Source organism: Phytophthora sojae (assembly GCF_000149755.1).
Source record: "Phytophthora sojae unplaced genomic scaffold PHYSOscaffold_2, whole genome shotgun sequence".
NCBI classification, from domain to species: domain Eukaryota; phylum Oomycota; class Peronosporomycetes; order Peronosporales; family Peronosporaceae; genus Phytophthora; species Phytophthora sojae.
The window spans coordinates 11,447,347-11,463,528 of NW_009258116.1; the positions used below are offsets into that span (position 1 = coordinate 11,447,347).

A 16,182-nucleotide genomic window follows, 5' to 3' on the forward strand; every position below is an offset into this window, starting at 1 on the left:
TACAATCAACAGATCCTGGGTATTGACTGTGCTCACTCCAAAAATCGACTTCACAATGGGTGCAAATGCTAATTGTTGGTCGAGACGGCAATCTGAACAACATTACGATCGCTGTTGCCCTCTTAAACGCAGAAGACGTGGTTAACTATTCGTGGTTTGTGGAGTGTCTGCGCGACGCCGGGTTAACGTTCAGTGTTGTGTCGCTTCCAAAGGAAATGTAGAAGTGATGTGTATTGAGCAGTTCCTTAGTTTGCACTAGCTGCTCTTGTCCTATGCATGCTCTTGGAGGTGACCACTCTGGTGGCACAAACCGTCCGTACTTGCTGCGTCTGCATAACAGTCCATACTTCATCAGTTGAGCAACCGTCCTTACTTGCTGCAGCTGTTCATCTTCTGCAGAGTGTTGGTGTTGCTGGGCCAGACCCCAGCAACGGCTACACAGTGTAGCACCAGCTACAACATTGAGCGATTACCCTATCTTTTGCGATCGCAGTGATGCATTCCGCTCTATTACCGCCACCTACAACCTCAACGTTCGGTACGACTTGTATGTACGTGAATGGGGCGGAATCACGTACTGAAAACTGTTTTCTATCTGAAATTGCGTGAGTAGGTACTGCACGCTCCACATCATAAGAAACCTACTTCGTTGAAATCGTTCTCTCAGGCCAACAAAAAATTGGTGTGGGAACTACAAGAGAGCAAGTGGGAGGAGCTGTATGAAGGCAGACTTGTTTTAATTCGGAATGAGTGTGGAGAAGAAGTGGAGACTGCACTCCGCCGTATCCTTCCTGAACGCTGGGCGCTATTCAAGGCCATTGACAACCAGCCGTTGTACGGGTGGCGCTCTACGAATTTCGTGGAGAGTGTGAACGCAAAGACCCTCATCCAAGATCTCCGTCATAAAGACCCCTACGGTTTTTTTTGATGGAGTATTAGAAAGCATGACAAAAGAGTTGCACAAGCGCCACCTTAATAGTGAGACCTGGGTCGCTAAGGGGATGAAGGTAACTCCGGCAGCAGATAAGATTTACAGCTCTCAGCTTGCTGAAATGGGAAACTACAATGTGACCATGACGATTAAGGGCAAGCAAGCCTCGGTGTACAGGGTAGGGCAGAGCCCACCTCTCCGTCGGACTGTGGATCTCGAAGGGAACCGGTGCACGTGTGCTTTTATGGACCAACACCAAATCCCGTGTAAGCACATGATAGCGGTCTTGTCACAGGCCGACTCGACTCGACAGTGTTCTCGCGTTTTGGTTCGTGCTACATGGTCTCCAGCTACTCCAAAGCGTTCGGAACGGCATCCGTAAAGATTCCGGCAACAGGAGAGCTTACGCGAACGTCTCTATTACCCGCCAAGAGAAAAGAAATCAAGCCGGGGAGGACGCGCGCGAAGAGACCTGGGGCGGAGCCAGGGCCAAAATGGGGGGGGGGGGGGGGGTCTCATTCCCCCCCCCCCATTTTTCGGCGAAGGCGTTTCGATTTTTTTTAGATTTGTTTTATTTAGGCGGCACATGCATGAAGTTCACACTGTTCCTCCGCTTAGTTGATAATAACATGGAAAGAAAGAGGAAGCAGCCGGCAATCACGACCTTCTTTGTGAAGAAGCCCCGTCAAGAGCCCGAAGACTTTGACAAGGTCCGCAGTATTGAATCAGATCCTGGGCCACGACCCCAACCTGTAACGCTGCGCAAAAAACAAGGGCAAGCAGCGTTGGAATGGTGTTCGCTCAACAAAATTCCTGATAGAGCTGAAGAATGTTCCGCTGGAGACTTTGTTAGGCGGGATCCTGCTCACAGACCACCAAATTTATTTTTCGTTAAGCAACTGATTGCCGATCCTCAGCTACTGCGTGACGTTATACAATCATACGTTCGCCTCGGTCCTTACCAACCGCAACTCAAGCAATATCCGGCCCGTGACATCGGTGGATACATGAGTGCTTTTCGGGCCCAGTGGTTTGAAAAAAAATCATGGCTCGAATACTCTCCTTCGATGGACGCGGTGTACTGCTTATGCTGCTACCTCAGCCGAGAAGTAATGACGTAGCAAAGCGAGCTCACAGTGTATGCACAACCTACAACGGGCTATAGGAACTGGAAAAAGGCCACTACAAAAGACGGATTTGCAAAACATGTTGGGACAAAAACCAGCTCGAAGCACCACTCAGCTCTGATCAATTTCGACAATCGGAGATCCTGTCAGAATGACGTTGGTGTGGCTCTGAATTCTCAAAAGATTGGTGAACGACAACAAAACCGGGAGCGCCTGACATTTTTTCTGGAGATCTGCCTTCTCCTAGCAAAACAGGAAATTGCATTTCGGGGCAGCGACGAAAAGGTATACGAGCGGTTTAATTTTTATGTAAGAAATGACATCACTGGGCCGACGTTTTTTTACAATGCACAGGATACGTCACAAAATAAAGGCCATTTTCTTGAGATTGTTCAGTTCATGGCACAACACGCGCCATCGTTTTCTCGCGCAATGTCCTTAGCTGGGGAAAACGCTGTGTACACATCGCCACAAATTCAACGTGAACTGATCGAATGTGCGGCTGATGTTGTTCGAAAGCATATTATGGAGGTCGAGATTGCAGATGGATATTTTTCTGTTCTGGTGGATGAAGCAAGCTGCATGGCGAAGAAAGAGCACATGGCTGTCGTAATTCGTTTTGTGTGCGCTGCAACGGGGACTATTAGAGAAAGATTTTTTGGAACTGTCCATGTTCGCGATACGAATGCGGAGACACTGTACGATGGTTTGATAACGCAGTTAGAGAAGTGGGGATTGCTTTTGGCGAACTGTAGAGGCCAGTGATATGATGGTGCGTCCAACATGTCGGGTGACATTCCTGGTCTTCAGCGACGTCTACGCTCCCAGTGTCCTTACGCCTACTATGTTCACTGTTTCGCGCATCGACTTAATCTCGTCCTAGTTGCAGTGACTATGAACACGGTCTCGGTGGTGCAATGCTTCGACACCGTGCAAGGGATTCACACTACTGTAAGTGCTTCGTGTAAAAGGAAAGATCAATGTCTTGACGAAGCCGCTGTGGAATTGGAAAAAATGCTTGATCAAGGACATCTAGAATCTGGTAGAGGTTTAAATCAACCAACTTCTACCGAGGGTCTTAGCAAAACAAGGTGGAATTGCCACATTCGCGCGTTAAGAAAAGTCAAGATGCTTTGGGCCCCAATTACAAGTGTGTTAGAGCGTGTAGTGGTCGATGGTGTGGACCCCCACAAACGCGCTGAGGCGTCAGGAATTTTAGAGAAGATGTGGACTTTCGAATTCGTATTTGATATGGAGATTCTCACTGCAGTTTTGGGAAAAACAAATTGGCTGTCCCAATTTTTGCAGAAAGATGACGTCGGTATCGTGTCAGCTGTGAATATGACGAAGTAGGTATCCAAAGAACTATAAGCAATGCTCGATGATAGTTCTTTGACTGGGAACTCGCCAAGTTTTGAATCGATTTGGAACTCATCGGTCAACGTTTGCAAATCAATACAAGTTGACGGCACCCCTCTCATTCCTGACAAAAATGACGTGTAGAAACGACGCGTAATGAGAAGTCGGGGGTGTGGCAGGGCTGGAATTCCAGGAGCGGACTCCTCCAGGGATGGTGTCCAGCCTACACAAGAAGCTCACTATCGTGACGAAGTATACAACTGTCTCCTTCGTGACCTGATTTCTGAAATGGATTCACGATTTAGTGGAGAAGTTCTTAGTCTCATGGAATTGTGCGGATCGCTCAGTTCACGTGATAATTTCAAGAATTGGAGCGCTACTAAAGTTGTTGAGCTGGCTAAAACATTTTATCCCGATGATTTCACCGATGAGCTGGACGACCTTCGAGAAGAGGCCACTCGGTTTCGTAATTTGGCAAAGATCGACAAAAGGTTCCAAAATTTGAAGACAACGCAACAACTATGCATCCAACTCGTCGGGACCGATAACAACGAGCTGTTCCCGACCTTGCACCGGATTATTAACTTGGTGTGTGTGCTGCCTGTAACAACTGCTACTACGGAGAGGTCTTTCTCAGCCATGAAAAGAATTAAGACGCGGCTCAGAACAACAATGGGAGATCTTTGGATGTCAAACCTGATGGTTTTGGCTATCGAGCGTGATCTTACAAACAGCATCGACAAAGACTCGGTCCTCGAAAAGTTTAAAGCGATGACAAAAAGAAGAATCGAAATGTAGGTTGTGGATTTTACTTTAAAAAAAATCTATGCCCCCCCCATATTTTTAAGGCTGGCTCCGCCTCTGGAAGAGACTACCGAGCGCGGGCGAGAATAGGCCTACTAGAGCTCAGAAGTGTACGAACTGCGGTCTTTCCGGCCACATCAAGAAAACATGCAAGAACCCGCGAAAGGAAGTTGCCGTGGCGTCTCCCCCAACGGCATCAGGCGGCATCGCAGTGACGACACCTCTGCAGCAATGATCATTAAGGGTTTTGGCCAGTTTAGTAGAATTGACCAGTTTACAGACAACGACTTACAAAGCCGGCATGCTTAATGCCATCCTCCTATATACAAACAACGATAAATTACCTCCCGTCAAATCTGTAAAACTGTCATAAAACACACGGTGTGTTGCATAAAGTACACACGAAAGCATATAAAGTACACAAAACCAGATGGTATACAAAGATGAAGTCATTTGATTGAATCTGATTGGCTGGTTTGCTCATGTTGCTTGACTTCGTCTGCCGGCTTTTTGTGTCTGCCGGCTTTGTAAGTCGTTGTCTGTAGTAGAACCAGTAATATTGCAGAAATAATGAAATACGTGCTTTGGTTGGCTATAAAACTCTTACCACGCGTTTCCATAGGGTAGTTCGATACGAAGACCAGTATTATTCCGCTCTACTAAACTGATCGCAGCATACTGTAGGTATATTTTCTTTGGCGCGCTACAATAGCACTTTCATAGCTGCTAACTGTGTCTGGATTGGTGCACGCGTTAGAGCAAATCTAGGGCTTTCATTGTGTACACGTTTTATCTCCTAAAGATTAGTAGTTATCAAGAAAATGCTTTTCAAAGTCAAAAATTCAGTTTGCTCTACTAAACTGGCCAATCCCCTTACACGAAGTGTTGCGAACCTCAGAAGTAGTATCCTTGCCAATACATATACTTTGCATTTACTCGAGTCGAGTATGCTGTGTTATCTGATACCGCCGTGTTATCAGAAACTCAGTATGCGTTTTTTGCCGAGTGTGCGTCTTTTGCAGAAAACCTCGTCCAGTATGCGTCTTTTGCAGTTTTCTCACAGATCACTGCTTTAAATCATCGGATAGATTGCTCAGGTACAGCAAATGGCGGGTTTCCGGTTGGATACGGACCTGAGCAATCATGACTGTAGCATTTGGGGAACTAGGCTTTTGAAGTGTATTTATTTATTTGTTGCGGTTTAGTCGGCTAACTACACATTTTCAACTTCAAAACTGCAAATTGTAAGTTCAAACAGCAAAAGGTAACATCAAAACAACAATACTCTATAAATGTATATTACAAACTGAATGATATCTATCATCGTATACGATTATAGAGTACAATTTACCTATTGGCTACGTGCCAACCAATGAGCTGTGTATAAATGTACGAAGCTAGCCTGGTCTCTGCTCGTGCAGTTTTGAACTTACCTTTTGCTGTTTTGAAGTTGAAAAGGTGTACACCCGATACTGCGCTCTGCTGCAGCCTCGCCTACGGATCGCATGTCCCGAAGTGTAGGGCCTTCCTCCTTTTGGCGCTCCTGCCCCTGACGCATTCTTCGATTCGCATCGAGCTCCGCACTTCCATACACCACCTCAAGCCACCAAGCACGATGAAGTTCGCCCTCGGCCTTGTTCTCGCAGTGGTTGCAGTCGCGGTATCGACCGCTGCCATCGACGAAGAGTGCAGCCTCAAATGCCAGGATGTGCACAAACCTGTGTGCGGCTCCAATAATGAGACGTACCTCAACGAGTGCTACCTGCGCCTCGAGTCCTGCCTAACCGACGATGAAGTCGTCTAGGTGTCAAATGGCGAGTGCGGGTCCACGCTAGTGTTGACGGCGAACCCTTCGCTCAATGCATCGGACAGCATTGAAGATGGTGAGTGCGGTGTCGCGTGCTGGGTAGCCGGATTTTTAGGTCAATCCTACATTTTGGTCACGTGTCAAATCCTTAGGAATGAGGTCACATGTAATTCACAAACGATCTAGAAGCAAAGTAAATGTATTATATCGATTCTGCTGCAACGCCATCCTGAACGATAGCGACTTCCGCACCATTATACAATTGCTGATGCATCGCCGTCGTAGTCAAATGAGTTATCTGGACTGTAGTCTGCCGTATCGTGATCCATCTCAGCAACGTCGTCCTCTGAACCCGGCGCACTTGAGCAGGATGCCGGGTCATCCGTGGCGATGGTAGGCTGCTCGTCTTCGTCTTCGCTTTCCTCCGAATCCACGATGTCGCCGACCTCAGGCAACTGCGGCGCACGCGGAAGCTGGAAACGTTTCCGTTGAGGTGGCCTGGCGAGTCCGGACTGGATAGCAACACGCTGCGCCACATATTCGCGAGAAATACCTTCTAGCGTGTCGACGAAGCTGCTCATGGCAGGGTGTGGAGCTTTGATCTTCCCGTTCAGATGCCGGTGGAAGCGCTTGAGAGGGTTGTTAGTTCTACTAACAATGTCACGACGCATGCCGAACACGTTCCAATACGTTGGCGGAAACATTTCTAGCCAAGTCCGTCGGAAGTAATCCCAAACCTTACGCCACTTTCTGCGAGAGTACGTCACATGCTTCGCCTCACAAACTTTTTTAATCTTGGCCTTGACCCACGCAATCCCTTGAACTTCGATTTTACTTGGGTCGATCACCGTCAAAATGTCAAAGACATTTGGGGCCATTGCTAGCTTGGCTTCGTCTCTTGGTATCTGGTACTCCTTCAGCTTTCGGCGACACGCTTGTTTAAAATGAAACAAACATCCGATGATACGGATGTCGGGGAAGTATGCTCGTATTGCGCCGATGAGAGCGGCCTCGAAATCACACACGACTTCCTTAGGAGTCAACTTCCGACCGACGCAGTCCTCGATACAGCGCAACAGCTTGATACAATGCTCCTTCTGCATGGAGATGGCTACCGTGAAGATAGCAGGGATGTAAAGATCGGTAGATGGATCGTGGACCATAATTGTCACGCACTGTTTGTATCCAGCAGGAGCACACCGAAACGTGCCGTCAAGGAACCACGACAGGTTCTCGAAGCGCAGCAGATTGCGCAGCTCAGGATGCGCCCATGCCAAAACTCGATCAACACCGACCGAGTCTTTTTCCAAAACTCGATCGACACCGACCGAGTCTTTTTTGCCTTCATATCATCGTGCCACGAGTACTGGAACTGAAAAAATCCCTGCATGGATCCTCTCACTTTTGACATAAGAGGGAGCTCAACAGATCGATTGCGGTTGCCACCGGTTTCTTTTCCTCGAGCATACCTCACTCGATTTTCAACCGCGTTCTTGGATACCCCACGGACCGGAGGCCCCGACTGCATGTAGAATTTCTCCATAACGTGCAGCCAGATATCCCGTTGGGTCATATTCGTTTCAACAGCGAGCTGGTCGACCTCCTTTAGTACAGTCTCGCTCACATCTTCACAGGGGCTCCCATCAGCTTGAGCGGACCTGCTTTGAAGTGCAGCGCCCGATCGACAGTTGTGGGGGACGAGTTCACTGAAGTCGAACGATGCCGTGGCAGCCATGTACACAAATCGCGCCTTGCATTTCTGTCGATACGAGCTACAACGATACGAGATCTTGACGCTCGTAATGTTCGCCCGAGCGTACGAGAAACCCTGGTAGTACACCTTCGTATGTCCATCTCGCTTCTTTGACGTCGCCCGGGTCCGTCCCACCGTCGCGTTCGTACAACCCGTTGGGGCACCATTAGCTCCTCCAGCTTCTTCCCGCAGGTGGCCGCCGTCCGCCGGTTGTGACAACAGCATCTCTGGCACTGTGGAGCCCGAGGGATCGAGTAGCATCGTCGTTGACGTCCGCGACCTTGCCATGTTGTCCAGGCAAGGCGCCTCTACAGATGCATACGAAGCCTGCGCACGCATGCTAGTCGTATCCGCTGTAGCATCGAGGAGATCTAACGACGCTTGCGTCGGACGCAAGTCGGCCCCCACAACACCGTTGTCGGACAGTTCATGGACGTCGGGGACTTGCTGGCTCGGACGTCGCGAACGGATACTCCGCCGACTCAGCGGGGAGAAACAAGGACGTGGTTGCCGATTCGAGCGGCGAGAGGATGGGTTGATCGTCGGTGGAGAAGTCGTTTTGTTCCTACGGCGTGTCATCGTGTAGAGCAAGCTCGCATAGACGGAAGAAGCTGACGGAAGTGCCGTGTGCTGGTTGAGGAAGCTTGGTTTATGAGTCCTGAAGAGGCGGCTAGCGATGTGGCCTTTGTCCGTTTTGAAAAGCGCAAATAGCTTCAGGTTGGTTTTGAAACTGCTTCCGTGGATGCATCTCGCTACCATTCTCATGCGCGTGTGCGCGCATCTGACCTTCTCTATCATAAGTATCTCGTGGGGGGGGTGACCTGGTAAGTTTGGTCATGTGACCTAGCGTCCTGATGTGTGACCTATTTGGCCATCATACCCGTGACCAACTGTTAGGATTGACCTGTTTTCCCCTCTTCGGCGTGCTGGATATCGTACGAACCCGTTATCGATGAAGACGGCGTCGAGTAATAGAACGAATGCTTCATGAATGCGGCGAAGTGCGAGAGTAAACGTAACAAGAAGAAGAAGAAGAAGAAGAAGAAGAAGAAGAAGAAGAACAACAACAACAACAACAACCAAAGTGAGAACGTCGGTGATTTCATTCTGCATGCTTAGTGCAGGGTTACTGCAAATGTGGCAACTACCATCCTTGAATGGTGCTTCGCCGACCCACGCCCGGGCGCTCTAAAAACGAATAGAACAAGCCTTTCAACGGTGACATCGTGAAAAGTTGCCGAATCTGACCGGCTCCATGAAATGAGCTCGTGAAAAATGTTGATGTTTAGGCCGGATGAATCCTTTGCTAGAGCTACTACTAGTGAAGAAAAGTATGTGTCGTGCACGACTAGATATCCCTGTTTTGCGGGCAGAAACCGTAAAGAAAAAAGTATCTACTACTTGGTACTATCATAGTCTATGATCGCACAAACACTAACTGTATAGCTAACGCCAGAGTTTGCAAACTGTTTGTTAGTGTGTTGTGAATATGGCTTACATGTTTGTGGAATTTAACTATTTATCTTGAACTCAAAAGAGTTGAAGCTCTTTTCACTTGTCGGAAGCTGACTTGCACGCGAAAGTCTTCTTCTTTACACCAACCATGATCTCTTCAAACTAAGCAGCACTACTGTAGGTTACTCTTGCTACGCCGTTGTGCGTGCATGGATTGTGGAGTCGACAACGGGTGCTACTTAACTGTGAGTACACTTCACTGACTTCTGAGTAATTCCGCATAATGTGACTTAGGAGTCCGGCATCACCACTACCTTGGACCAGACCGGAGGAGGATACAATGTGAATGAATCTGGGAAAATAACACATCGATCCACTTATAAGTGAGTAAGCTAATAGAAAATCCAAGCGGCAGAAAACAAAAGATAAATTGCCCTAAAAGGTATGTAGCACGTTATTTGTGTTCGTGAATGGCATCCCAACAAGCAACGTCTTTAGATTTTAGTCAATGGTTTCAAGTTGACGCAGCGCACGAGTTTAAATGAAGCTTACGTACTCGGAAGTCCGAGCACATTACTCATTACTCGAAAGTCCGCGAACTGTACTCAAAAGTAAGGATCACCCCTCGACAACGGGTAACAGTAGCCATTAATTTGATCTGCTAGTGATATAGAGCAGCAAACATACAAACGCGTTGGCAAACAGCACTAACTAAGTAAGTGTGTTGTGAAAATCACTACAGTAACATGTTTGCGGAGTACACAAATCATAGACATCTTTGTGCTCACCTATTTTACGGCTTCGGCTGCTATCGATTTGGTCATTTTCCCAAACACGACGGAGATTCTATAGAGACTCCTCTCAGATGATAGCGTGCACAAAGTTCGTGCCATGAAGTGCCATCACAGATTGCGTGAAATTAATTAATGTCAACTTGTGGTGCCGCAACTGCAACAAGTAACGCGTGTTGTCCTTCCCGGACCGCGAAGTACGCAAGTACCTTTTGTCGATTCAGCCGAATCAACGAGAGCGTACAGCAAATATAATGCGCAGGTTCGGGTCTGTACGACCGCGACTTCCAAACATTAATGTGCGTTTGTCGATTCTGCTGCCAATTCCTAGACTAACATCGCCTGAAGGAGGCGACAAACAACATGACATTTTTCTCTCTTTTGCGCGTGATCGCTCGTAGAGGCTACCGGTAGTAAATATCTCACTCACGCAATCGCAGCCTTTGAGTATTTAACCCCATCCGAAGATACGTCGGAACCGTTCGGTTGGGCCACATGTGGCCTCGTCCAATGGACCTTTGTGAGCTATTAAAACGCTATCCTGCTCTGATGCTGTAGGCCGGCCTCCAGCTTGCTGGCCGGTCTCTCTCCAAGCTGCAACGAGCCCCACAGCTCCTATGAAGATCGCTATCTGCCTCGTTATTCTTGCCGCTATCGTCACATCGATGACCGCATCAGCTACCACCCGGAAGCTCGCGTTTGCCCCAGGCTACAAGGTGGCGCTTGCGGTGACATGCTATGCCCGACAAGTACGCACCCGTATGTGGCACCGACAACGTGACGTACGGGAACGAGGGCAAGCTGGGCATCGCGACCCGGATGGCAACACTAGCCTGGCGTCCGAAGGCGAGTGCGTGTCGACACCCGCGCCGACGCGGTCCCCCAAAACATCGAGTACCGAGTCATGTGACTACGCGTGTCTGGATGTGTACATGCCTGTGACCGACGAGGACGGCAAGAGATACCCCAACGAGTGCTACATGCAGCTTGCCAAATGCAAGGGCGGCCGCGGCGACAACAACAAGCGCGTTGAGAGTCCCGGTCTCTCGGCACTGGGCGCTTAGTGCAAGAGTCTCTTTCTCTGCCTATCGTGACATGAGCCCCAATGCCCTAAGGGTTACAGTATGATTCAAGCGAGGCATAACGTCCAGCGAGATAGCGGAGATACTAACCGAAGGGATTTCAGGAACCAACTTTGTAAGGCGCTCTTTTCCTATTCCAATCATGTGTAAAATCCAACGTCAGAAAACATTGTTTTTCTAGTTTCTCTCGACCAATCAACGGCGGCCAAAGTGGATCCACTTTCACTCCCTTCATTTCGCGAAAACGCAGACTCGAGCGACCCGATCAAGAGCGACTCAATGGCTGACGGCTACGACCCGCAGAAGTCTCGCGTGGCTGAAGACACGCTGGCCGATTTCCTGCGTGCGCCGCTCACTGGCGACCTGACGGAGGTTCCGGGCATCGGCAAGGCGGCGGTCACGAAGCTCGGCGAGGCGAAGGACGGGGAGGAAGCCGTGGAAAACACGTTCCAGCTCATCGGCAAGTTCCTTATGCTCAAGGTGCGTCTAGAGTTGTTGTACTATAGAGGGCGAGGAGAGCGTGGCGCTCATGCTGCTCTGTGGTTGGGGCGCTCTGTGCAGGCCAACTCGGACGACAACGACGACGGCGTGATCAACTGCGCGCAGCACTGCGACGCCTTCTGGTTCTGGCTCAAGTCCAAGGGCATCACGGCGTACAGAAGGTAAGGAGGGGGAGGAGTAGAGAGACTTGACACGTAGTTGGAAGCTGTGAGGCTCTGCGCTCGATTATTGCTAGTGTGAAGCTGAGCGACTGACGGCTGTTTGCTTTGATGTGCTGTAGTGGTATTGTGATGGCCATTGCCGAGAAGGTGAACACGATGCTGCCTGGTATTTATGACGCGGCAGAGTTCCAATAGAGCAGCAATGCGCAGTCTACCCAGGAAGGAGGGTGTGCAGCGGATGAGGTGGCGGCATCCCAATCAAAATTGCTGCCAATGGTCAGTGGGCGTGCGTGCAAGCGTGCAAGTGTGCACCGTAGAATGATCGACGTCCGCTCCACCTCAGCACTAAGGAGAGAGAGAGAAACAAAACAGTTTAGTTTGCCTTGACGCTGTCCTTCGTTCGGCTCCATGATCGTATGTATCCATTTCGCCGCTCAGCGGAATTATTGTGCATGTGGGCTATTGCAGTAATTTCAAAACCCTAAATCGTCAATCCAAGCCTTCTTTTACCCTGAAATCACCACTATTTATGCGGCTACGGATGCAATTTCCTCAGCTTTATCCCTTCAACTTTCAATCTGACTCTTGCATTTACGATGACGCGGCGCGCCAAGGGGCGACGCATGGAGCGCGTGCACGCCAAGCTGCGGCAGCAGGAGGAGAAGCTGCTGCGCGACCAGCAGCTGAGCTCTCGGCCCGCGTGGATCCAGCTGCTGGCCGCCATCGACGGCCCCGCACCGAGCAGCAGCAACAGCAGCAGTCTGCGTCTGTCGAGCGAGAGCCCTCCGAAGCCCCCGATCGTGGACGAGCTGCAGTGGAAGAGCTCGCAGGTGCCCATCGCGGCCTCGGGCGGCTTCCAGCTGCCCATCAAGCTGGACGCGCGCAAGGGAGAGCTGCACTACTCGTTCTCCACGAGGGACTACGACGTCAACTTCGGCGTGCAGATGATCTGCGCGGACGGGAGCCTCATCGAGCTGCTGGACTCGCGGCGCTACGAGAGCCAGAAGCAGCAGGTGCAGGGCCAGCTCAGCCTCTCGGGCCCGGGTATGGTGCTGCTGCTCTGGGACAACTCGTTCTCGTGGCTCAACTCCAAGCAGCTCGCGTACCACGTGGAGCTCAAGCAGGAGACGCTGCCCGTGTCCGAGGCGGAGAAGACCCAGCTGGCGCTCAAGGCCAGGCTCGAGCGCGAGCAGAGGCTGCTGCAGCGCGAAGGAGAGTACGACGGCCTCGAGACGCAGGTGCAGACGGAGACGCAGACGATCGACTTCCTGCGCCACCAGATCGAGGAGCTGCAGACGCAGCTGAGGCAGCACGAGGAGGCCAAAGAGAGCGTCAACAGGAAGAAGGACCAAGTCGGCGAACAGATTGAAGAGCTCTGCTGGGAGCTGCAAGGTACGCCCAACGAAAGATTGTCAGGTGTTGGCTGATACTGCTTTTGCTGATCACGCGGTTTGCTTCTGTCTGACAGCATTGAGCTGGAGGTGCTTAGATCAAGCAGCACTGCATCGGATTCTTGACTTCCTGGGTGAGAAGGATGTGGTCGCATGGTACGTTCCATTGTGACTGGTTGCGATGGATAGCAGGGTTTAACCCTTGAATGTTTTGCTCAGGTCACTGACAAGCAAACGGTGGTATCAGTATGGACGCGCTTATCGAGCCAGCAAACTCGAGAATGCCAAGTCGAATGCGCAGGCCGCTGCGTGAGCCTCTGTATCCGATCTATATTGAAGTCGACAGGTGCGAGCAACCTGACCTTGTTTACTCGTCGTTCGCGCTAATTGTAAGCTGCTCGATGGTCTCCAAGAGTTTTCTTTACACGTTTTCAAATAGACTCGTTAGTTCTTTGAAATCAGAAGAGGAATTCTAGCGTAAAGAGTATTTGGAAGCGGCACGTACTTGGCGGCATTCAGGTCGCTTGAAGCTTTCTTTGACAGCTGACCCCCTTTAGGTCTTCTTCCGCCCCGAGAGCCATCTGTCATTTCCAAGACTTCGTCGATATTGTCGAGTGCGTCCGTTTGAGAAGTTTTGTCCCCTATCCGGCTCAGCCTCTGTGCGTAACAGTTGATATCAGGCACAAGTTCAGCATGGGAATGTATCTCGTGGTAATTGGCAAACCCTACCTTTTGGGAGTCCTTGAACTCCTCATCAATCGAACTTGCACACGTCTCCAGGACTCGGAGGCGCTGCGTCATTCGCTGCATATTATCTCGCAAGCCGATCAAGGTATCGATCCCACTCGCAGAGTCCTGATCATCAGTTGTCCTGCTCGAACGTCCGCGAGAAGGGTAGTGCTGTCGGTAGCTGGCCCGATACCTCGCTTTGACCGCTTCGTTTGTCTGCTGTGTGGCACGATCTTCTTCAGCTTGCACACTAGAAAGAGTTGGCGAGTGCCGGCCGTCAGACTGGTTCTCCTCACTGCCATCTTCTGAGCTTAGCTTTCGTGGTGTCACCACGACCGAAACCGAGGGTGAAATGGGCAGGAATTCTTCTGCCGAACCATTGTTGACGCTGTTATCCGTCGTATCGAAACCCCCAAATCGAGCGACTCGAAGGAACTGTTTCCTTTCCTTGAAGTGTTTCTTCTCACCTCCGCTGCCAGAGCCACCAAGATCGACCCAAATGGGAAACTTATCCGCAATAGTCAACGGCGGAGGTCCTCGTAATCTTCTTACTCGGTTTGCCTGAGTTGAGCCATCTTTGGTCTCGCGGCATCGACTACTCACTCCACTTAGTGAACTGTTTGAGCTGAGAAAATTTGGGCTGGGAGCCACCTGCTTGTCCTCTGTAGATTCTTGCGCCACCGGCGACCGCGTTTCCGGGCCAATTTCTGCTTTCTCTTGATGGGCCGGTGAATCAACAATGTCGTTCGTCTGTGCGCCGCAATTCTTCAGTTGAACAGCTTCCGTGGGCTCTACCGTGGAAAGAGCAGCTCTTGCTTTGACTTGAAATGTGCAAGGTTTAGCTCGCTCGCTGTCATGCACAAATTGCCGTCTTTTCACCGAAGGGTTCCGCTGCTGAGAGCTGCGGCCCAACAACTTCAAGCTGGCGCTATCGGTCCCGTATTCCAACCGCAAGGGATACACAGGTTCTTTTGATGCGTGGCCTTGATCCTGGTCGCTACGTTGACTCCTTGTAGATTTCCGTTTTACACCGGCGTGCCTGGACTTGTCACGTGGCGATAACACAGTTGAATCTTGTGTATACCGATCACTTGTCGAAGCAGTTCTGGACGTCTCCCTAGTGTTGGGGATTCCATTTTCTCCGAATCGGTTGGAATCCTCCTGGTCAGTGCGCAAGTGGCCACCGTTTTCCTGCCGGAGCCGGAAAAGCTTTAATGCGTTGCGTATAGAGTCATGCCGCTGAGCAGATTTGGGCTGTTGGCTTGGTTGCACATCGTGGGCTGACGGATACCTTTGTCGATTTAAATTGCGAACCTGAAGAGAGATCCGTGCCATCCGTTGGGCGTCTACTAGGTCAGTGACAGTCTGTTGTGCATGAAGAGCTGCCACTTTTTCAGTCTCCTGAACATCATCGTGTGAGCTAGATGATCTTGATAACTTTTTTTCTTCAAGAGTACTGACAGACGTCACCGCTTGTATTTTTTCTTCCAAGTGCCTTGCTTGTGCTTGCAACAGAGCTATTACTTTGTCGCGCGATATCAGACTCTCTGATATCTGTGGCTTCCGAATTTCCTCCACATGAGGAATAGAATCTGGAACAGTCTTAGCATGGATGTGTGCCGGCGGGACCGCTTCAATGCGTTCAGGAAAGGTATCCAAGTCATCTTGCACAGGCGAATTTGGAATATCAAGACTGCTGGTAACGACTTCATAGGGGCTTCTTGTCAGCACCGCCATAATCTGCAATAACTCTGGGTCACAGCAGCTGCTCACTAGAACGTCAATTTCATCGATCTTGGTGTTTTCGTTCATCCCTTGAAGTTGAAGAAAAGCTCGATGAATGCGCTTGTGGACTTGTTGATAGTGGAGCTCACGCTCATCCAATGGTTCTTGCACAGCAGCTAGACGAAGGACTTGACGCAAACCTTTGTATCGTTTCAGTTGCCTTGTTAGAATCTTGCGCTGTGGAAAACCCCACGCGATAATAGCAGCGCATTTACAGGGGTTTATTGCTGCTGCTTCTTCCAAAAGTGTCAATTGAATACCAAGTAGTTCATGTTGATAACCGCATAACATTCCCACTGCATTCAGGTGTAGAGCGCACGTGGCAGCAAGTGCACCAAGAGATTCCTTCTTGACCACAAGATCACCATCGCAAAACGTGTGATAACCCCTATTGCAGTCTGCAGATTTCTCCCGAATCCAAAGTGCCCACGCTATCAGCACAACAGTTCGAGCTATCTTCTGCGACTTGAACGCTAATGTTGCTTGGGCTTCTTGAGGCTGTATAA

General features: G+C 50.0%; 7 protein-coding genes across 7 annotated transcripts; 5 read left to right on the forward strand and 2 right to left on the reverse strand.

The window, feature by feature from the left end:
- Positions 1-59: 59 nt before the first annotated feature.
- Positions 60-653, forward strand: PHYSODRAFT_478575 (hypothetical protein; the record flags this gene model as incomplete). The annotated part of the gene is made up of 3 exons (XM_009523437.1): positions 60-199; positions 467-538; positions 614-653. Coding segments are annotated over 3 exons (252 nt in total), but the record flags the coding sequence as incomplete, so codon positions are not given.
- Positions 654-944: 291 nt separating this feature from the next.
- Positions 945-1,313, forward strand: PHYSODRAFT_297713 (hypothetical protein; the record flags this gene model as incomplete). Its single annotated transcript, XM_009523438.1, has 1 exon — positions 945-1,313. The coding sequence occupies one exon, from the start codon at positions 945-947 to the stop codon at positions 1,311-1,313; it is 369 nt and encodes a 122-aa protein (XP_009521733.1).
- Positions 1,314-6,282: 4,969 nt separating this feature from the next.
- On the reverse strand, positions 6,283-8,006 carry PHYSODRAFT_478926 (hypothetical protein; the record flags this gene model as incomplete). Its single annotated transcript, XM_009523439.1, is given in 3 exon segments — positions 6,283-7,340; positions 7,357-7,361; positions 7,390-8,006. 3 exon segments carry the CDS (start codon positions 8,004-8,006, stop codon positions 6,283-6,285), a joined length of 1,680 nt encoding a protein of 559 aa, XP_009521734.1.
- A 2,516-nt stretch (positions 8,007-10,522) lies between these two features.
- Positions 10,523-11,068, forward strand: PHYSODRAFT_359669 (hypothetical protein; the record flags this gene model as incomplete). Its single annotated transcript, XM_009523440.1, has 2 exons — positions 10,523-10,547; positions 10,586-11,068. Coding segments are annotated over 2 exons (507 nt in total), but the record flags the coding sequence as incomplete, so codon positions are not given.
- A 298-nt stretch (positions 11,069-11,366) lies between these two features.
- Positions 11,367-12,254, forward strand: PHYSODRAFT_354157 (hypothetical protein). The gene is made up of 3 exons (XM_009523441.1): positions 11,367-11,589; positions 11,671-11,771; positions 11,891-12,254. Exons 1-3 carry the CDS (start codon positions 11,389-11,391, stop codon positions 11,964-11,966), a joined length of 378 nt encoding a protein of 125 aa, XP_009521736.1. The 5' UTR covers positions 11,367-11,388; the 3' UTR covers positions 11,967-12,254.
- A 111-nt stretch (positions 12,255-12,365) lies between these two features.
- Positions 12,366-13,475, forward strand: PHYSODRAFT_556004 (hypothetical protein; the record flags this gene model as incomplete). The annotated part of the gene is made up of 3 exons (XM_009523442.1): positions 12,366-13,163; positions 13,240-13,318; positions 13,382-13,475. Coding segments are annotated over 3 exons (971 nt in total), but the record flags the coding sequence as incomplete, so codon positions are not given.
- A 70-nt stretch (positions 13,476-13,545) lies between these two features.
- On the reverse strand, positions 13,546-14,524 carry PHYSODRAFT_486471 (hypothetical protein; the record flags this gene model as incomplete). The annotated part of the gene is made up of 2 exons (XM_009523443.1): positions 13,546-13,581; positions 13,892-14,524. Coding segments are annotated over 2 exons (669 nt in total), but the record flags the coding sequence as incomplete, so codon positions are not given.
- Positions 14,525-16,182: the final 1,658 nt, after the last annotated feature.